The sequence below is a fragment of the Chroicocephalus ridibundus genome, chromosome 5 (assembly GCF_963924245.1).
Source record: "Chroicocephalus ridibundus chromosome 5, bChrRid1.1, whole genome shotgun sequence".
Lineage (NCBI taxonomy): Eukaryota > Metazoa > Chordata > Aves > Charadriiformes > Laridae > Chroicocephalus > Chroicocephalus ridibundus.
This window is the reverse complement of record NC_086288.1, coordinates 53328141-53350608: the sequence shown is the minus strand read 5'-3', so window position 1 is coordinate 53350608 and position 22468 is coordinate 53328141. Positions and strand designations below refer to the sequence as shown.

The 22468-nt window shown below is 48.3% G+C and overlaps 1 protein-coding gene across 1 annotated transcript; it reads right to left on the bottom strand.

Moving 5' to 3' along the window:
- Positions 1 to 313: 313 nt before the first annotated feature.
- LOC134516209 (homeobox protein HMX1) lies at positions 314 to 3547 on the bottom strand. The gene is made up of 2 exons (XM_063336157.1): positions 2776 to 3547; positions 314 to 1049 (listed from the first exon to the last, which is right to left on the bottom strand). Exons 1-2 carry the CDS (start codon positions 3038 to 3040, stop codon positions 475 to 477), a joined length of 840 nt encoding a protein of 279 aa, XP_063192227.1. The 5' UTR covers positions 3041 to 3547; the 3' UTR covers positions 314 to 474.
- Positions 3548 to 22468: the final 18921 nt, after the last annotated feature.

Sequence of the window (22468 nt, the reverse complement as noted above, 5' to 3'; positions counted from 1 at the left end):
CGCCGTCCGTGGGGCGGAGGCGGCGGGGCCGGGAAGCGCCCCGGACCCTCCCGTACATTCGTCTCACGCTCCGCAGCTCTGCGAGGGCGGGGAAGGAAGGTCTAGGGGGCTGCTGCCCCCTGGAAAACGCCGGTCTGTGTCACCCCGGGGCCGAGGCGGCGGTGGGGGCTTCGCCGCTGCCACCGGGCTGCATTTTCTTTGGATGCGCGGCGGGGGGAGCCCCTCCGACCCGCTCCCGGCTCATGGCTGGGGTTCTCGTAGTCCTTTCGGTTCCCTCCGGCTGCTGCGCGTTGCTCCGAGTTAACCCCCCAAAGTAAGTTTATTGCACGTTTAAAAAAAAAAAAAAAAAAAAGTCAAAAAGCAGAAAATCGAGAAACGTGTAAGTTGGAAACAAAAAGTCCGGGGAGGAAGGGGGGTGGAGCTGGAAGCCGGGGGAGGGGGCGAGGGGGCTGCGGTCCCGGCACAGGTGAGCGCTCAGACGAGTCCTGTCATCTGCGACCGTAGGAAAGGGAGGGAGGCGGCGGGGAAGGTGCCCAGGGGGTAGCTGACGCCGCTGGAGAAGCCCACCAAGGGGGGCGACATGTGGGGCAGGGTGAAGCCCAAGGCGCTCGCCGGCGAGTTCTCGTGGTACAAAATGGGGACCCGCACTATCCTTTGGGCGGCGTGGGAGAGGTTGGCCGCCTCCAGGTCGGCGGCCAGCTGCCGCTTCCACTTGTTGCGGCGGTTCTGGAACCAGATCTTCACCTGGGTCTCGGTGAGGTGCAGCGAGGCGGCCAGCCCGGCCCGCTCCGAGCTGCTCAGGTAGCGCTTCACGTCGAAGGTGGACTCCAGCTGGAAGACCTGGCTGCGGCTGAACACCGTGCGCGTCTTCTTCTTGCGGCCGGCGGCGCGTTGCTCCGGCTCTCCCGGTTCCTCGCCGCGCTCCTCCTCCTCTTCCCGGCCGCCCGGCACCGGCCGCCCGCCCGCCGGGCCCCGCGTCGCTGCCCGCCCGCCGCCGCCCGCCCGCTCCGCCGGCTCCTCGGGCAGCTCGGGCGAGTCCCGGTCGCTGGCTGCGGAGAGAGGCAGAGCGCTGGGAGGTGGGGAGGCCGCTCCGGGGAGCGGGGAGGCGGGGGACGACGCGAGGAGCATCGCCTGCCCCTCGCCCCGCTCACCGGGAGGGGAAAGGAGGCTGCTGCGGAGGGAGAAAGGGCAGGGCGCCGGAGTGGCCCGATGGTCGAGGAGCCTGGGCAAAGGTCCCTACCACTGCTCTGTCTCGTGATAAACTCCCAAATGTCTGTGAGTATATACACACACTCATACATATACAGAAGAGCATAAATTATACTTCATGTATATATACATATACTTATCTATGTACGTGCGTGTGCATATACACACCTAAGTATATACACATACCGAAGAGCACACACACATATATATAAATGATATATATACTTCTAGATATATGTTTAGTACACATACCAGTGTACATTTATATGTATACACACACCTATATATGCATAGAAATATATATACTTTTTCATATATGGATGTACACATATGGATACATGTGTACTCTTATTTATACACACAGATATACATTTACACACATATGCATACACAAAAATATTTACACACATACCTATACGCATATACTTACAAGTACATGTGTAAGTATATGTGTGTGTGTATATAAAGGGAGGTAAGAAAGAACTGTTTTCCCTTCACGTTATCCTGAACTTAATAAACCAAATGGACAGCGTCAGCTATTCTAATATCGGGACGTTGCCTCCCGGCGTGTCTCCGTGGAGTTTCCAACATTGTGCTTTTTATTTGCAATTTTAATGGGGGGAAAAATATTTCCTACTCTTTATGGAAAAGAGGAAAATAAGTAAAAGAAAAACAAAAAGTGAGGAAAACAAGGCAGTTGTTTCGGAAGGCGTTTTCTGTTTCTAGATGTACTTTCCAGAGAAATTAAAAATATTAATAAACCCATCACTGTAAAGAAAAACTCTTTGGATTACAAATCACGCCTCTTTTCCTTATTGAGCAATCGTGCGAACTCTACAGGCTCGTATAGAATCAAAGAGATGCGCCGAGGGACAATATTTTTTCTATCAGGATAAAAATAACCACTGATCGCAGCTCATAAACTTTTTCAGATGTTAATTTCTACCCCTGAACCCAGGCTTTTCCTCCAGCGTCCTTTCCGGCTGGGTCCCCGCCGTGCCAGGCCGCTGCCCGTCCCCGCCGGGCTGCGGGAGGAGGAGGCGGGCAGCGGGGCCGGCTCTGCGGGAAGGGGAGGCCGGGGCGCAGGGGACCGAGCCCAGCTGCTCCCCCGCTTTGCCAAACTCTCTGCTGCGCTGCTAGGGATGGTGCTCCCAGCTTTCCGGCTCGCTGGGGCGTCAAAAAAAAAAAAAAATCCAAAAGCCAGACCTACCTCTTAAAAAAAAAAAAGAGAAAAAAGAGAAAAGGATGGGAAAAAAAAAGAAAGAAAAAAAAAATCCCCGAGCGAGCCAACAACCCCAACTGTTTACATTTTGGGCGGCGGGGCGGAGGCTCCAGGTGCCTGACACTCCGCGAGCATTTCCGGAGATTTGCCCTGGGCGGCCGAAAACGGGGCGGCAGGGAGAGGGCTTGCGGGGGACACCCCGAGCATCCCCCTCGGCGCTGACCCCCGGGGCCGCGGAGGCACCGGACCCCCCCCCCACCTCCCGCAGCGGGAGCGCAGAGACACCCCCCCACCCCCCAGCCCCAGCCGGGCCCGGCGATTAGGGATTGGGAAAGGCGACTTACTGTCGGGGCTGGCGCAGCCCAGGAAAGCGGCGTGGGCTCGGCGGTACCAGCCGACGGCGGCGTCGCGGAGGGGACAGCCCGGGGCGCCGAGGCGCAGCGGGGAGCGCGGCCCGCAGCGCGGAGCCCCGCCGCCGCCGCCGCCGCCGCCCGCCGCCCGCCGCGCCCCGCCGCCCGCCGTGCCCTCGGTGCCCAGCAGGTCCTCGATGAAGAAGGACGAGACGCGGGCGGAGGTGGAGCCGGCGTTTTCCGTGGCTTCGTCCGGCATCGTCGGAGAGACCTGCGGGAGGGGGGTCCCGGCTCCGCCGGCGGCTGGCTCCTCGGCTCCCCGCTGCCCCGCGGCCGCCTCCTGCCTCTGCCTAGCCCCGTGGATGCTCTCCTGGTATAAAAGGGTTTTTTTCCGGAGTAATCATTTCAGATCGCGGTTTGCCATCATTTCCTGCAAGCTAGGAGGGGAGGGGGGAGGGGGAGGAGGGGAAGGGAACGGGGAAGGAAAAAAAAAAAGCAACCCGACAACCCATCGGAGGCGCCAGATTCTGCGCGAAAACGATAATAACGAAATAAAAATGTCATGCGAGTTAAACGCTGGGCACGAGAGGGGGAATCCTGCGATTGGAGGAGCGCGGCGGCAAATGGGATTTCCGCAGGGGAAGCGCAGGGCGCGGAGCGCGGCGGGGCCGGGCGCTGCCGGTGCCTGGGCGTGCGTGTGTGCGCGCGCGTGTGTGTGTGTGTGTGTGTGTGCGTGTGTGCTGTGCGGGGTGTGCGTGTGCGTGCACCGCCCCGGGGCTGCCACTCACGAGCTCCTTATTTAGGTCAATTAGGGAGCAAATCCCGGCGCGGGGGGGGCGGCAGCGCCGGCCCCGCCGCACGGGCCGCAGACGGGGAGTGGGGTGTGGGGGTGGGGGCTTGGCCGCTCTACGTCCCGGCCCTCCCATTGGCTGCAGCGGGCTCAGCGGGCAGCCCAGCCAGCCAATCCCCACCGCGGACATCGCAGTTATATTAATGTCATTAATAATAATCAATCCCCCCCCACCACCACCCCCCGCCGAGCCCTTTCATGTCGGCGGCGGCGGCGATGGACGGAGGAGATGCGCCCTCCGCCGCCCGGAGAGACCGCACCGACCCCGCGGGCCCGGCAGCCACCGCCGCCCGCTGCCGGCGGAGCGGTGAGGTTGTCCCCCGCACGGAGACCCCGGGTTGGGGCACTTGAACCGGGGGAGGGGGGGTGGGGGGAGAAGCGGCAGGGGGACACATACCCCCGTGAGCATGCAGTGTCCCGCCGGTGGAGGGGAGGGGGTCCCCCACGGGAGGGACCTTCGTCTACAGGGTCTCCCGAGGCCTGGTTGGTGACATTTAACCTTTTCCCATGTATATGTGCATATACATACCGAGGCATATTTATTTACATATGCATATTATGCCTACGTAGTTAGTGTAGACAGACAGACAGCCCCCGCGCATCGGAGCCGGAGCCGCCCAGGGCGTCCCGTCTCCCCTCGCCTCGGGCGGGGCGGCAGCGGCGATGCTTTGTCCGCTCCAGCACCCAGCCCACGGGTCCTGGCGTTGCCGCTCCGCAGCCCGACTTTTTAAATTATTATCCCTACTGTAAGCCCACTTTATGGAAAGCCCTAAAGCCAGTCTCCGCCTGCCCCCTTTTCCTAAGCCTTCTGGATCCGGCCGCCTCGGGACAGGGACCCCCCCCAGCAACTCCACAAAACTCCCCCTCGTTGCAGGGCGCCAGGGCAGGGCAGTTATCTCTCTTCTGCCTTTTTCCTCGGGAGCGGGCGGGCCAGGTTCATAGAGGGACGAGTCGATGCAGAGTGAGCGTCGGAGACCCGTGGAAGTTTGGGTGAGTACACGGATGCCCTTGGGATGTTCACCTGCGGGTCAGTTCTCTGCTCCTGCTCTCCTCTGCCGGGATATCCCTACTTGTTCCCCCTTAGGGTACTCCTGGACAAGCACCCCTTCCGCAAGCCCCGCCTCCCCCTCCCGCTTTTGAGCGGGGGCACCGGTTGCCGCCCGGCGGGAGTGTCCGGCGGGGCCGGGGCGCAGTCTGGTGCGGAGCCGGCCTCACCGGCACTGAGGGGTCCCGCTCCCTTCCCCGAGGTGGCCGCGGGGATCTTTCAGGTCAGGGCCTATTTCAGGAAAGAGAAAAAAAAAAAAACAAAAAAAAAAGAAAGTAAGAAAATTAATAATTCCACTTCCAAAGACTCCAGAAAGATGCAAACGTCCAGAGCTGAGAAACTGTCTCTGGAAAAAGAGGAATATACAGGGACACGTTCGTCTTTCTGTCTTACCTGGGCAGAGACTGAGAGCAGCCTGGTAAATTGGAAACTGTCACTTGCTGCACAGGAGCGATGATGTTAACGAACATTGCTTTTATGCCCTGCGCGTCTTGGTGCCTGTTGCTGGATAGGAAATGCAAGCTGGACTGATAAGTCTGAAGCATCCATAAACCGTCAGCTCTGTTTGACTGGCAGACTCAGAAAATCTGTCTGTGCTTTCAGGAATAAAGAGAAAAAGTTGGATCCTGTTTACTTCTATACATTTTATAAACAATGTGCAAACGATATTCATGTATCTAGTATCCATATTTTATAAAGTGTTCCTAAAATGTGGTCATGCAACTTATGTAGTATTATTTGCTTCCCAGTTAGAAATAGTATAATAAAATCAATAAGAGTAAATTTGCTCTTGCCTTTTTTTTTTCCCCTCCATATTTCTTTAACACAACTGCCTGGTGCGCAATAATGCTGAACTGTATTTGTGAAAAGTCATGTGTACTCAAACATCCTCCTGAAACACAAAATAAGGATGAACACAATTCTATAGCTGCAATTACAACACTTGTACATACATGCCCGTGTGTATGGGGTATTTTTTAAGTTAGTAGTTATGTTTACGTACCTTTCACATTGCTATAGTGACAAGAGTATTTACACTTTGTGCGGAACACTCTTTGTGCTTATTATGATGAGGAGAAAAAGGGCGTGTGTTTACTGGATATCTCCCTGCAGCCACCCAGCAGAGCTCCGTGTAGGGAGCAGAAAAAAGCAGCCGGTGACGGTATTTTCGTAGTTTCATGTCAGAAAAACATCCTGGGCCCCTGTCCTAACGCCTTTCGGTGTCGCTTGCCTGGGGGTAAGGCGGGGTAGGGGGGTATCCTTGTGCCGAGGGCATTGCCATCACCCCGGGCTAACGGCCCCCTCGTCGGGCACCGGACATGCTCCCGGCCGTCTCCGGCGGGGCTCAGGGTGGTCACGGCGACGCAGGACGCCAAGTCTTCTCTCCCATCTCTTGGCGGCACGGAAAACTTTTATTTTTTTGCAGGCAGCTGAGTGGAGAGGTTTTCCGCGGGCAGCAAGGTCCTGCCTGCCTCCGGGCCAGTGCGGATTTCCCCGTGTTTTCGGCAGAGGTGCCTTTGAGACCAGATTTAGTCCATGGGCGGCGGGCCCCTTATATTTTTCCATTTCTGGCTTTGTTTGTCTCCCAGGTACCTGTTTTTCTCCAAGCATTTGGAGACCTCCAGACCCGGGGCAGCGCCGGGAGGTGCGGGAGGGCTGCGGCCTTTGGCCCCGGCACCATTGCGGGAGGGGTCTCCCCTGCTGAGCAGCCCCCTCCTGGCTTCCAGTCCGTGCCGATCCCTGGCGTGGGATGCCCGTGGGATTTCACAAACACACACATGCACACCCCCAGTCACGATCTCCGACGGCTCCTGAGCCTTTGTCAGGGCTTGCTTTGCTGGACGTGGGCGCAAAGCACGGCCGGCTGCCACGCAGGGGAGGCAGGGAGGAGTGGGGATTTGGGGCCGGGCTCCGGAGGCAACCAGCAGGCAGAGGGCTACTTTTGGGGCTGAAAAAGCATATGCGAGGGTGACAAGTGCCTCCAATGTGCCACTGTGACGCCGCGCCGGCCGCTCCCGCCGCTGCCCGGCCGCCTCCCGCACGGATTGCAGCGGGCCTGCCTGCAATGTGAATGCAATTACCCTGCTGGTGTTTGATGTCTCCCCTTGCTCTCCTCCCCACCAGGACTGCCCCGAAGTGTCGTAAAATAGAAGTGAAATGAAAGGCAGGCTTTAGCGCTCGTTACCTAACCTCTGCTCCTCTCTGCTTTTAAGGGCCCGCCGCGCTTTGGGAGCCCGGATCTTTGCGGGAGGCGTTGAGCCCCCAGCGCTGCGGGCAGAGACGGGGTTCGGGGAGGGGAGGGGGGCGGAATCATCTCACCCTTCTCCACGCCGAGTGGATCGCTCAGTTCCTGTCACCTTCCTAACAGATCATACGGCAGCACTGCGGGTAAGGAAATTCTTGGCCAACACCTGCCTCTGGTTGATATGTTGAGAGATATATATATGTATGTACTTCCTTATAAATAATAATAAAAAAAGTTTTTCAGCTAGGTTCGGCTTAGCTATAAAAATAAAACAAATAAAGACAGTATTCGCATCTTCCGTAAGCTATCGGGAGCCTCCAAAACACAAAAGCCACCAAAATACTAGGAAGAAGCGTTTTTCGGGTCCAACGCTCCTTTAGAGGAGCAGAGGTGATGGTGGGAAGGTTGGATACCTACTTTAAAAACCATAAAAGATCAACCAGAAGATGATTGTACCGCTTCTAAAGCTCCGTGTAACATCTTCCTCCTCCTCCCGGTGCGCGCTGGGGGAAAGGGGTCCGCTCAGCTCCCGGGGGAGCCGCCCAAAACTCTCCCGCCGGGACACCTCTCATCCGTGCATGGAGTTCGCCAGGTCTCTGCTGCGGCTCCACCGCCCTCAAAGGGTCGCGGATGCGGAGCAGGACTCGGGAAAGGGGGTTAACGTCCCACTGGGCCTTGCTGGGACAAGAGGAGGGGGCCCCCACCCCCCCCTCCCGCCCCCGCCTGGGTGAGGGTCCTGTGCGCATCTCTCGGCAACGTCCCATTTTGGGTGGCAATTCCAGCAGGGAACCCGAAAAGGACAACGACAGCACAGCAGTGGGAACCCCTTTTTTTCCCCCTGCAGGTAGCAAACCCTAAAACCCTTCAAATGTGGGTTAAATAGCAATTAAGTGCAGCAACACTTTGTGGAATTCCTTTCTGCATTTGCAGTAAATTTTAAGGGGTCCCCGAAGCTGAGGAAACAGAGAAAATTATAATTATGGGGTTTTTATTTCAGTAAATTCTATCTATAAACCCAACCCTACTGAATTCTTCAGCGTCAGTGATGCTGGCAGAGAACTTTTCCCTTTTCAGGGACACTGCACAACCCATGGTGATTCCCATGAATGTATTCATTACTTACAGACAGTCACTAAGTGCTTTGGATGGAAACTTCCAGCCCGTAGCATGTCCTGACCGTCTGTGATGCTTATTTATTGCTCGTTATAGATGTCATACAATTGGGAGCATGAATCGCATCGCTTAAGTGCTGTTTCCTTGCTAAGTGAGGGCTATTTTAACCCATGATAAATTACCAAACTGGGGAATATCCTTGGGTACGTGAATATATTAACGAAGAAAACACTTCAAGAATGATTTTGGGGAATATCTATTCCCATGTGTTAAAATTCCAGAGCCCTTTCAGAAGTATTTATTAATTGTCTGACTGGAGATGGGGAGAGAAGGACAAAATGAATCATCAGCAAATTACATGGTATTTTTAAAAAAAGGTAGTCCCTACTGAAACGAGCTATATATGAGCTATATATGAGCTATATTTATTATACAGTCCCCTTTTTGAAGTGACTTTTCCAGAAAGGTCTTTGGCATTGATTTCCTTACACAATTTTAACATTACTTTTTTTTTTTTTTTTGGTATGTACAGTGAGAAAATGCATGGTTTTATTGGTACTGGTTAGGGTCAGCCACAGGAGAATTATGGAGGTCATGTGAAATAGGTGCCAATAAAGCTTTTATTATTGTTATACAGACAAAAGAGCATTATGGAAAGAGATCCTTACCAGACCTAACCATGGATATTTTGTTCTGTTAACAATCAAGTTGGAAAATACAGAGACACAGTAAAAAAAAAGTGACTTTTCAGAGGTACTGAACATTAACCTATTATCCATAAGACTTTTGGAATTATTTTCCCTCAGAAAATGAAGGTCTCCTGACAAGAAACGCTGCACACAACTCTTGATTTTGCATAAAACAAAAGATTAGGGGAAAAAAAATGGCACCATCACAACAGAATATAACTGTATATATTTTGAAATAACATTTAACATTTGATTTTTTTTGTTATGCGAGATAAGAAAATACAACTGTTTTTTAATTAGCAAGGTAGACTTTATCTCTAGTTTTTATATAGCTGCAGTTTGAATCTGAAGATTTTCTGCCAGAACTTGAAGTTGAGTATTCTGAAGTAAAATTTCATTAAAATACTCTTCTCCTTCCCTCATCCAATCCTGAGTGGTTTTAGTGGAGCATTAAAGCATTGTCAAGAACTGTAATGAACTTTCCCCATGTGTTGATACATTGGATTCTTAGATCAAACTTCAAAAACAGTTGGAGCTTAGTGAATTTAGTAAAAACTCATACCTTCTTAAATCTGATTGACTCAGGAGTTTTAGATTAATTCCAGGGCAGAGCCAAATTCAATCAAAGAAAGTATTAAGAACTTACAGTACAAAACATCCTTTGTATTTTTACAGTTGTGTAAAAGGAAAATTGATGCATGGATCAAAGTTAGCCCCGAAATAACATTAACATTGGGGTAAAAGTTATACTAGCCTTTGCACTTTGATAGTAAAATGATTCAAACTGTGTGTATTATAAGGGAAAGGCTTAAGAAATCTTGTGAGAACTACATAGAGCTTTATTATATATATAAAAAATCACCTATATTTGTGAGCTATACTAATAACAAGTGAGTTCTGCGTAGATAAAAAACAGAAAGCATGTCCTTTCCACTGACCTGTAATTCATTTATCATAAATGAGGACAACATACCAAGCTTTAAAACTGCCATTAGATCAAGGAAAGTGTTTTTCATTGTCATGTGAAAATTACACTTTTGCAAATCATGTTTGAGTCGGGCATGTAGATTTCCCCCCAAAACAACTCTGTCCCCTATGACATATATATACACAAATGTAAACACATGAATTTTTGAGTCGATTCAGAAATAATCTTTGCAGAAATCAATGAGGAGTCAGAGTTTATGTGAGTCATTAAAATCTGGGGATGAATGTAATTTTCAAATGGTTCTGTAATGTATTATAAATGGTTTTGCAATGCTCCAGCATATGTGGAGATACATATCTGGAGAACTATACAGTTACATACATACAAATATGTTTATTATGTATACAAAAATTAAATTTTCACATAGCATGAAAGTAGTGTTGAAATGCCTTTAGAAAGGACTGGACCTAGTCAAAATTAATATTGTAATGAACTCAGATCTTAATGTAAATCCAGGCAAACCCCAAATGCACTCACTTTCTTGTTCTGAATTATTTTGTTATCAAATCTGATTAGTCCTAGAAAACCCTGAAGCGGTAGGAAGGCTGGGTCAAACACTGAGTGAACTCGGTGGTAGAGCTCTGTTTGCTTTCTCTCGGCAAGCGGCACTGAGATGTGCTATCTTCCCTGAGATCTCAGTGGGGCTCAGCAGGAAACCCAACCGTATCAGCTCCTTCTCATAAGATTCCCCTTCGACCTAACAAACTCCCTGAGTTGTGTTAGGATGGCGCAAGCCAGTTCCCACAGTAATTCCTCATGAAACCTGAACACCGCGGCCCACATTTTGCCCTTGCGAGGACATGAGAAGTCAACCCAGAAATTTACTCAGGCCTCTGGCTATGAATAATAAGGTCTACACTGCAGTTATCTGAAATAGGAGCAATAAGTGGACTCGCTGCAGGAAAATTTCCATATCCCACTTTGCAAATCCATGTCTTACCCAGAGGAAGTTAAAGTCTTGATTTACATGGAGAGAGTACTAGAGAGATATGCAAGGAGAGATGAAGGTGCACCTTCACTGTGAGTCACAGGGGTATGTCCTACCAACTAATTGGGAAAAGGTACCTATACCCCTTTTATCTCCTTTTCTCATGCAAAATTCTCTTCACATATCTACTCAGGGGGATTAATCAAACTGAGTGGAGACACCTACATCTAACCTATACTCTTCTTAAAGACAAAGCATATCTAGCCAATACTTTCCATTCATTCAGGGGGTAACTGTAATATAAAAAAGAAGTCATACTAATTGCTTTCCATGTCTCCTTCCAACCGTCTGGTCTCAGGGAGGCTTTCTTGGCATTTCATGACTATGCATACCATTGTGCCGGTGGGTGAAGGGCAGCCCTGTAGAGAAAATGCAGTTGTCCGCATTTTATAAGGGGAAAGCACTCAGTGGGAGATGGGACTGCTGTCTCTCCTCTCTGAGTCATAGATGACTTGTTCTTTCCTTGTCCTACTCAAACACTTCATATGACTTGGCCTTCTTGGCTGAGCGTGTATGGGAAAGATAAAAAGCATCACCGCCCAGCCTTGGGCAAATGCCTGTCCATAGTTTTCACTGTAATCTTACGTCCTGGCAGATTCTGGCTTATCAGTCCTCTTCCAGACCATGACAGGGCATTTATAAGATAATAAAGTTCATGAACGCTCTTGGTAGGTATCAGACCACACTGTTTTGGAGTGGGAGAGCACGTAGTCTGTGGACACAAGCTGTGTCATGCCACTTGCTCTTAGGACTAGAGGATGGGGACAGCTTCAGGCCAGCCTGAAGCATCCGAAACGCTGTCATTCATTGGGCAGGTGGCAATGGTTTCCTCAGATGTAGGAAGAAAAGGTGCCCTGTCATTGTCATCATGGTGTGCAGTTAGTGGTAATTTGGGTAGACGATGCGTGTTTTACAAAGGAAAGTACCTCTTGCCTTTATGTCCTCCTCTCCCTCGCCAGCATCCTTGCAAGAGCCTGGCAAACACCAGCCCTTTAGCAGTATTTATAGCTGTATCTCTATCTGATGAGCCACTCTCTAAAAGTAGGCTAACTCGAAACATACCACATTGCTGCTTGGAAATGCAGATGTGAAGGGATATCTGGTTCTAATACACGGATCACCTTATGGTGTGGCAGGTTTCAGTTTCCACAATAGAGAGTGCATTTGTGCTAGGAGTGATTTAAGCCATTTGGGACCTTCAAAAGCAGAAACCCTTCATGAACCTTATTGGAAATGACTACACTTGGTGAAAAAAAAAAAGGAAGCGAAACTAGAGGGGTGATCCAAGATCACACACATCTAAAGACTGGAAAGGAAGCCTTTTCCAAAACGTTGCTTTTTCTCACAGAAAATGCATAAGTTGAGTGGGAGACAAATATCTCCATTCCTTTTTTGAGCTGTGAAGTCCTACTAATGCTGATGGAACTGACATCTTATTACAAAATGCCATGAGGTTTAGTTAAAAGAGTTTATTGAATATTAACAATATTGGCCATCGTCTTTTCTATTGCATTTTACTTCTTGCATTTCTCTTTTTGCTGACAGAGGCAATGAGGACAAAAACAAAGCAGGTTTTTCCTTTCAGACACACCTGGTGGATTTGAGCTCTGATGTTTCTCTTTCCCTCACTGCATGGAAATCCCTTAGGAAGAGCAAAATATCAGCATAAAGATCGAGTGTGCAGATTGGAAAGAAGGATTTTGCCCTTGGGTCCAAATGCTGGAATGTTTTCTGCAGATCATAGACTCCATAAAACATATGTACTTAATAAATAAGCAAATAAGGCTCGTACTTGAACAGAGCTGCTGTGCAGTAAAGGAGAGTAACATTTGGCAAGTTGGGGTCAAGGTGCTGACACTTACATCCCTTGCATCCCAGAGCAACTTTTTTGCAAATATCTTCTTTTCTTCTTCACACCAGCAGTACTGTTGAGGTGCACGAGAAGAACATTTCAGAAGCTTATTCCAGGTGACCTGAAATGGTGCTTCCTCACAGAGCTGATGGTCCCCATGCAGAAAATGGAGGGAATATGTCTACCTTGTTGAAGAGGTAAACCAGATAGGCTGAGAAGGCCTTCCCTCATTGGCATCTACTGTCTCACTGTCTGCACAGGTCAGCAGGGAAAACAACAGAAGGGAAGCAGCTGGAACCACGCCAGCGCTCCGGGCTTTTGGCACCCCTCTGCAGCAGGAGCTCGGGGTCTTTTTGCATCCCTCTGCTCCGGATCTGTCAGCAGGTAACACGCTCTGTCGTATATCTCAGAACTGCTGAAACATTATGTGCTCTGCCTCCACCTTTTGCGGAGCTCGCCTGACCCTGCCTTGCTCCTTGCTTAGGGTGAGGCGGTTTCAATCCCCTCGGCAGCCCCAGCAGGTCATCCAGGTTTGGTCAAGGCTAAGAAGCTGTCCTCTTACATTTAGCAAGAGAGAAACATGTCCAGCATCTGCTTGCAATTGCTCTCTAAGACGCTGAGCATAGCCTTTGCTTTTGCATGTCTCCTGAACATTTGACAATCAGGATATTCAGTCTGACCGAGATCTTATCGGTACTTTTTGGTTGTCAGACCAAAGGCCTGAACACTACCAGGTCTCTGCAGGGTTCGGCCAGGATGGAGGACGCGTGCGTTTAACCAGGTGTCTGTCCACAGCAGCAAGCACACGTTTCCAGTGCGCCATGATCCCCACTTGGGGCAGGAGTCAGCCAGAAGTCAGATGAGTACTCTGATAGATTTATCTTGGCTTTTTCTGTGCGGAGGGGCAAGAGGGGCACCTGCAGAGGGTGACCCATCTCCCCTCTCCATGCACCCTTACTTGGCAGCAATGAACGCTACTGCAAGTGCTGTCAAAGGTCACCAAAGAGGACAAAGACATCAAACCAAACACCTAACTTCTAGCTGGTTGAAATGAAGCCTACCTTTATTTCTTTGGTTCGAGGCTGCTTGTAGCTTGTTTAGCTGGAATGATCCTTTCTCCTTCCTCCATTTGTGCCTCCTAGTGTGAAGAACAGCAGAAGCGGACTAAGGACCTGGCTCATCACTCCGTCTTTTGCTTATCCTTAAAAAATGTATGCATATAGCCCCAAAACTATGCCATATGAAGCTTGGCATGACAGACATTCCCTTACATAAAACGGCAAGTTTTGTGTGATTGTGACCAAATTATTACATGGAACAGTGAAGTTAAAGTCAAGTTCAGCCGAGGATAAAAACCACAGTGTTTGCTTACATTTGTTGTTGTTTTAGTCCACAGGGATAAAAAACAATTGATTCATCTGGAAATCTTCATTTCCAGCATAATTTTAATTGTTTTATTAAGCACAACAATTATATTATTCTGAATTAACTGTGTTTGGTTATGTGCATTTTAACCTCCTGATCAATTCAGAAAAAAATAATAAGTAAAGGGACAATGAAATGTTTCCTTGGACTTTGTAATGGTCAGTGAAGTCTTGTAGGCAGCTTTGGGATCAACGGTGGATTAAGAACAGACTTTTCTTTGGAGTCAGAAACAGCAATCATCTCTTTGTCTGATGTTGGGTTGCTGCTTTCTGTCCTGTGCTGATATTCCAAGTGTTCCCACATACAAGTTTGCCCTTTTGATGTATCTATTAGGGCCAGTTTTTAAGAAAATCTGAAATCCACTGAGATTTGGGTCAAAAAAATCTTCCTTAGCCTTACAGGGTACAAATTTAAGTGTGGATTATCCTTGAGAAACCTGAGTGTGGGAAATGTGCACTTCTTCTTTCCGTAAAGACCAAATCTACGGTTTGCACGAGGCATGGGAAGGATTAATCGGGATTTAAGTAGTACTTAGATTTTGCTGGTCCTAAGTAACCCTCAGTGTTATTCAGAGAGCTTTGGGAGCCTTGTCAACACCTAATAAGGACCTACAGATTCTTTAGATTCAATTTAAATTCAGATTAATATTCCAGATTAGATTACTACTACCACTTCCGCAAACACTAATAAATCCCAAAGGTATTATCTATTATCTGTGCATAATCAGGAATTAAGCAGGATATGTAGACACAGACTATTTGAAATTCTACCAGAATCAACATGTTTAAGAAAAGAGGTATAAAAGTCCTAAGGTTGTCTTTCACAGAATCTGAATCCATGGAAATTATTAGCTGGTATGTGGGTTTAAAAGGCTTTCATTTAGCAAGAATAGTTTGGATCTGGATGAGATCTGAGGAAAGTGATCCAAATCTGTGCCTTTCCCTGAGCTGGGAATTTTCTGAGTGAATGTCTGGATATGACCTATTTCAAGACAGGTATCTTTGACCATAGGCCACACAGTCTTTGTTCTGGACTTGATTTATTTCTATTCTACAGACTTATCTGATGTTGCTCCCAGGTGCACATTTAGCCAGACTTCCTTGGTATGAAATGGTATGAAATGATACACCTGTGAAGCAAAACGTGGGGAAATATTTTTGCTGTCAGGGATCAGCATTTTGCACCTTTTCCTTGTGTAAATAAAGTCAACAGAAAAAAAGTGTCTGATGACTCCGCACTTATTCTGAAAGAGATTAAAATATTTCTCTCTCTTTTTTCCTCTCTTCTTGTACTGGATTGCTCTATCAGGTTGTTTTAATCTGCCTTCAAAACTGTATTTACTTGCATGAAAGAAAACGCAAATATTAATGTAAGCGAAATATAAGTGAAAATAAGATGGCAGAGAAGAACATCTTTGTTAACCCTCCCCCATAAATATGATGCGTAGATGCGTTTTAATTGCTTAAATACGCGGGCAGAAGGCTACTTCGCTGAGTTAGCGTGACTGAAGACCAACTCGGCCTTATCACAGTGCCACCTGGAGGCCAAATCCCTCCCCGGATCAAGCACAGACCTCTGCAAAGTGCTTTCGACCCGGACCAAGAGTTGCGTTTTTCCCATTTCCCTTACTAAAAGTTTAATCAAAGCTTAACGCGGGTGAGGTCCGTGGTGTTAAACGGCTCCAAAAGTGTCCTGGTATTTCAGAACCCATCGGGATGTTCGCAGCTGTTGCGAGAGCGTGGTGCATGTAACCGATCTCAAACAAAAATGATTGCTGTGGTCTAGATGGATTAAGATTTTTCCTAGCAGTTCTGTATTGCACAATCCAAATGCATAATAAACTTAGATCTGTACTTTTGCCAAGTTGCAATTTATAAATAAAAGGGTTCTGCGCAAGCCAATTTTCCTGTTCAGTTTTAATAGCTAATACTCTGAAAACCTCAAGGCTAATTAAACTGTTCATTGTCCTGCTGCATTTAATTATTCAGATATTGATCTAACATCTTAACACACAAGACAAAACAGTGACATATTTTATATTTGGAAATGGAAAAAATAGGAAGCAGACCTGGTTTAAAAATGATTTAGCAGTTAATAACTGAACTCAAAGAGTAGCGTTTCCAAGTGTTGATTTTTTCATGAGCAGTCTTTCTGTCTGTTAAAAAAAGAAAAAATAAAAATAAAAAAGAAAAAAGACAAAAAATAAAATACCAACCCAACAACACAACAGAATTTTCTATAAACCCTCCTTCAAATTTCACATCTAGCTGAAAAAATCCTATGTGGTACATTGCCAAAGCTATCTGTGCCTACAAAGATGAAGACAAGTAATTTGGCTAGGAAAATTGGCCCAGCACAGAGGAATACCATGTTCAAGTTCTGACCCTACCTGAGACAACTTCTGACCTTGGACTAATAAATATTTAGCTTGCCTTGTTCCACCACTGCCTGAAAACTGAGCCTTGTAGATTGCTCTCTTCTACTGTTGCCTTAATTTAGGTCATCATAGAATCGTAGAATCATAGAATGGTTTGGGTTGGAAGGGACCTTAAAGATCATCTAGTTCCAACCCCCCTGCCGTCTTTCTGATATGGGACTTGATCTTACTGACTAAAATAGAAACCCTACCACAACACAGAATAAGCTTCTCCATACGGACAACCTGGTGAGGTTCTTCTTTTGAAATGAGTTTGTGTTCCTCTTTAGGTTTTTATTTTTTTCCCTTTTTAATGCCTTGGAAATATCATCACATTCTTGGGAAGCATTCTCATGACTTCTTTGGAAAAGCTATTTTCTCCCTCCCAACCAGAATCTCTGAGGCCTTTGGAGAATGAGAAACACAGATGTTCTGAGTCCGCCAGCATCACTTCCATTTTTATTACTACATAAAGCAGAAAAACAAAACCTGGGTTATTTGGAGTGAAAATCACCTATAATTTAGCTATTTACAACTAACCTAGAAACTCTAAACTGCACAAACATATGAACCTAGCACACAGTCTGTCTCATCCACAGGACACTTTTATCAGATGCACTGTGCCCTAAAAGTGCCCAGTACCCTCCACTGACTGTGATGAGAGCCCATGGTGACTGGATGAGGTACATGTGTCCACAACAGTGTTGCTTAAATGTGGCTATTTAGAGCCCTTTGGTATTCCCAAAGACATCCAAGATATTTGCATAGGACTTCAAGTCTGACAGAGGACTTCTGGGAGACTCACGTGGTGCCAGGGCAGGACCTTTTAATGTTGTATAGCTCAAACGACACTAGACACATTGCTTTGGCAACTGACTCCCACCTGCAATGACAATGAGACAAATGCGCTCATTGGTGTCTGTATTTTTTTTTCAGAGGACACACTAAAAAGCAAAGTAATTCATCAAATCATAGGCAACTATTCACTCTGGATTTGATTCTGCCTGCTGGATGTAAGCCTTTTGGCCAGAAGCTCCCTGGGGTGAGGGCTCATGGTCCTGTTATGGATCAAGAAAGCAAACAACCATCACAGGGCAATTCAGTCGCACTAGCTGACTATTTACAGTCCTTCTAGTGACACTTAGAAGGCCACCTTGAACTTGGTTCTGGGGCAAAAGTAAGAAAGATAATGAAATTGCCAGAAGACAATGAGCTGCACAGGCAGGCTCCTATGCAAAACCCTCAGGCGCTCTTGACTCCTCTGAAGTGGAGACCACTCCAAGACTTGCTGACCCAGCTCTGAGGACTTCTTTGCACAGCCCAGGGACTTTGATGGGAGAGGCAAGGCCAAAACTGTTCCAGTGAGGGAGAACAGAAGATGGCAACAGGCTGTGGGAAGGGCTTCCTATGCCCTAATCTGTGCCAAGGTTACACTTCCATTCAAGACCGTGGCCCTACAAGCTGTTAAGGTCCTATGGCTGGTTGTGAGATAGTGCTGGGATAATATTTTTCTCGGGAGGAAGTAAATTTTAAAGTTCTAAAAAGCAACATGCATTTCAGTACAATGGCTCAGCAGGGGATTGACTTAAAGCCTGCCATTTGGGAGACATCCGCTTTATGCAGAATGCAGTGCGCTTTGCTTTGTATCAGGAGCAAACATGGCTTTCCCCTTAATTGGATCTAGCACAAGTTATAGGTAGAATATGTATACGGGATCAACACAAAATAGCATACGGCATATGGTCATTATTGCACAATTCACTGGCTGGTAACTCGGTATGTTGCGTCTCCAATTTACAGTAACTGACACCAGATAATACAGTTGGGATTAATCCAGGCTTTATGAAGTGTTCCAAAAACTCAAAGCTAATTACTACGCTTGAGATTCCCAGATTGGCATATGGTGTTAAAAAGCGTTGTGCAATTTAGGGGAAAACATAAATTCTGCAAGAACTCTATTTTGCCAAAAAGCTAGCTTTCCCTTCAGATTATTTACTGCTAATTGCAGGGAAGCATCTTACATATGCCAGTGCATTTCTTTTTGAATCTACTAGTCCAGTTCCTGGTGCCCTTTTAAAAATTACCTTATTAAAACCATCAGAAGAAAATCTGGTTCCCAGCCTGGCCAAGAGAGTAGAATTGACTGTCATAAACTATAGCAGATCACTTTGCATTCACATTAAAATCAAGCTTAATAACATTAAAGCTTGTATGTAGTGGGAAATTCCACTTTAAATTCCTTCACCATCTGTTGAATAAAAAAATCAGCCGTGAGTATTTCCCTTCGACTTCTCTTCTCCTCGGGGCCCTCGGTGCACAGATGAAGTTTGTAAAGGCTCTGCTCAGGGTGGGGTGTCGGGAGGGCGAGCAGAAGGACCGCAGCCAGGATGAAGTGTGTGTGGGGGGGGAGGTGAGATCTGCTGATAGGCGTCAGGACCGAAATTTCACCTTGCCAGAAATTGTTTTATCACACTGAAATTGTTCCAAAATTAAGTTGCTTGTTAAGCCCTCTCCTCAATGCATCTCCGCTATCTAGATTTTGGAATCGGAGCCCGAGCAATCTACTGTTACGCAGCTTTGGGTGAGCAAATTTTTTTTTTTCGTAATACAGCATTTTACTGCAGCTGTCCGAGATCTTACTTTTGTCATCTAAACAGCACCATCTTCAGGCACACTTTAAAACCTATCAATTACCTAGCGGGGACCTAGCCATTCCTCGCCCTGGGAATGCTCTTCTTCTCGTGCTGCAATTGCAGTTCTGCTCCCCCCGTTTTTCCCCTGGGCACTGTCTTTAAGTCTTGGCACTTGTCAAAATTAGGCTATTAACTTAAAGTGCGACAACCAGCCTCCTACGGTTGCACCCTCTGCCTCCGTATATGATCACATCTTTCCTCAAATGAATTCTTAATTTTTCCTTAAATTGTTTCACCATTATACCTGGTTCATTATGCCTGTTTCATACTGTGTTTCAAATATTTGTTGTGGGGGTTTTTTTGTTTGTTTTTGTTTTTAATCTCCCCGACAGAAAGTCTTAGTCTATTTTCATGACTAGGTTCGACGGGTGTATTTCAAGTCTCTGCTTTTTAACCTCGAGAGAGACAAAGAGATTTCTAGATCAATCATATTTCATGATCTACTTGACTTAAATATATGTTTTTAACACAAGCAAAATCTAGCGAAATCAAAAGAAATACACGAATTAGTAGGCTCTAATAACTGTCTTTGTTTCATTTGTAAACCAGATATAAATCTGGGCTTGGTGAGCGTTAAAGTCACAAGAAAATGCATCGAGAAATACTCAGCACACTTTATAATGTCACCGTAACCGCCCACTGTTATTTCCCCAAACGAAATGTCATTTGGATTGTTTGTTTATTTCCCCATTTTTTTTTTATTTTATTTTTTTTTTAATGGACGACAGACAAATCTAGAGCAAAGACCCGCACGCCCAACAGATCTATCTTCAGTTATTACGCACGTTTCTGGAGGCACTGGGAGGTGAAGTGGAGACAGGCAGAGCTCCGTGCCTTACATCGTTCACCCACGATCTCTGTGCGAGGCGGGCTGTAAAGCGGCTTTAAGTTCTTTATGGGGATGTTTAGCCCCTAAGAAACACAATCCCTGTTTCTGCCCTTTGTTTGCCAGGTAACAAATGGAGAAAAGATGCAGTTCCTCTTCCCTGCCCTCTCGTTGCAAAGGGAAGGACGATGCCTAACTTTCGGGAGGGTCTCCACATCCAGCGTTGCCTCCTCCACCAAGTTTCCCCCGAATCCACGGGATCCCTTCAGCTGTGGGGACTATATCTTGCAGCACTGATGGGAAAGCACACGTTCTCCTGCCTTTGCATCATTAGATAGACCAACAACATGGTGACACTTGAGCTTTTCGTGAGTCTGCATTTGGGAAAGAATAATTAGTCTGTACTAAAACTGCCAGAATTGCCAATTTTCAGCACATACAGTTTTAGAGCAAAAAGATAATTTAATCGAAGAGTTCTCATCAAAATTATGGTTAACTTTCAGCGTGCATTTTAACACATGCATTTGTTGGATACAGCCACAGAGTAAAAGGATCACCAAAGGAAAGAGAGAGCAAATGCAATCGGGGCAGGCCTCTCCTGGGGGCCCGGCGTCCCAAGGGGACAGGAGGTCCTGGGTGGCTCCCCCGGGTCGCATTAGCTGGGGGGGGTGTGTGGAAATCCAGACGTGTAGCTCTTCAGACATTGCATTTTTCTCAAGGAGAAGGGGTTATTCCTCACCCCCGCTTTGCCTCCTCCCGCCCCCGGTGGACCTGAGCCGGGACGGGGCCCGGGCGAGGGGTGCTGCTTTTCCTCGGGGGGGTGGCAGGGGATGAGATGGAGAAGCATCTCTGCGGCGGAGAGCCCCGGGGGGTGGGGAGGGCCGAGGGCGGTCGCGCCGCGTCTCGCCCCCTTGGCCCCTGGGTGCCAGGCTGGTGGGAAAGGGGTGCGCACAGGGATGAATCCCAGCGACAAAGCGGGGCAGCAATACGGTCCCCCGCCCCGGAGAGGAATTGGGCTGTTCATAATGAAGGGGCTTTTTGATGTCTTGCAGTCAAAGACAAAAATCTTCCGGCTCCCCCGCTCCAAAATTTCCTGTGCCCTACTTCTGGGCGAGAGATCGCCTTTGTGGGTTAATTTAAGGAGACGGAATAGGCTGCGGTACCGGCCGGGAAGGGAGGAGAAGGGTGGGAAAGCACCGAGGCACGCAGGAGGGGCCGGCCGGGGGGAGAGGGGCAGCACAGAGCCCCCCACGACCCCACGACTGCAGGCTGATGCTCATCCCAGCCCCAAAAGCGCCCCGGCCGCTTCTGGGGAAGGGGAATGGCCACCCAGGGCTGTGTCCGCCCCGTCGATCAGGCCGGGCTCACAGGGGAGCCTCGGGTCCCGCAGCTCCTGCAATATCGCCTCCAGGCCCGGGGCCAGCCCCCGGCCCTGCTCGGGCTCGGAGCAGGGGGTCCCCACGGCTGCGTCTCCAGGCGTCGCGTCCTTCTCCCCCGAGCTGCCGTCGGGGTGGGAGCGCAGGAGAGATCCCGAAGCCCTCCCCGACAGTCCGGACCCATAACCGGCCCCGAAGCGCCTGCACATCCCCCTCGCCCCTCCAGCGGCACCGGCGACCCGGGGTGCTGCGCCTGGCGACCATTTCCACTCCTGATAATAATCAGGGGCAGAGGAAAGGATTTTATTTTATTTTATTTTATTTTATTTTATTTTATTTTATTTTATTTTATTTTATTTTATTTTATTTTATTTCATTTCATTTCATTTCATTTCATTTCATTTTATCTAATTTCATTATTTTATCTCATTTCATTTCATTTCATTTCATTTCATTTCATTTCATTTCATTTCATTATTTCATTGTATTTTTACTTTGGGGGGGAAACCCGTTTTTCAAGTTCATTTCGTTTTGTCAGACAGACCCCGTCGGCCCTGGGGCCCCGGATTTCACGACGTCCCTTAAGAAGAAGTAATGGGGCGATTGTACCCCTCCCGACGCCTTTGGGGTCCCCACCACTCTCCCACCGCGGAACCGGGGCGAGCAGCGCCCGGGCAGTCCCGTTGGCACAGTGGGACCAACGCAGCCCGGCGCACCCAGGGTCTTCCGCGGAGGGGCAGGGGGGTCTGGGAGACGAGGAAATAAATTCCTGCCCCCCCAAAGCAGCTTCTCCGCCCCGCTGGGAGGTGAATTCATTCAGTGCCCCTCCGCGGCACTCCCGCCCCAGGGACACCATTCCCGGTGGGGCCGCGCGTCCCAGCCGCGGTGCCGGACCGGACCCGCGGCTTCTGGGGTAAGAGTCACCGAGTCCCGACCAGCAAGGGAGGTGTTTGTTCGATGGCTTCCCTTCGCACCCGAACAAAATAATGACAACCCTGTGAATTTTGAAGGTGAACGCAGAGCAAGCAGAGCACCATGCAGGGCGAGGGGATCCTCACAGAGCCCTCCCGAAAGAGGATTTTCCGAATAATTTTACTTCAGGAATCTGTCTCTTCCCTCCTTTGGCTTTATTGCAAAGCAGGGCGATTTTTCGGTCTTTTTGTTTGCGGTTTTATTTATTT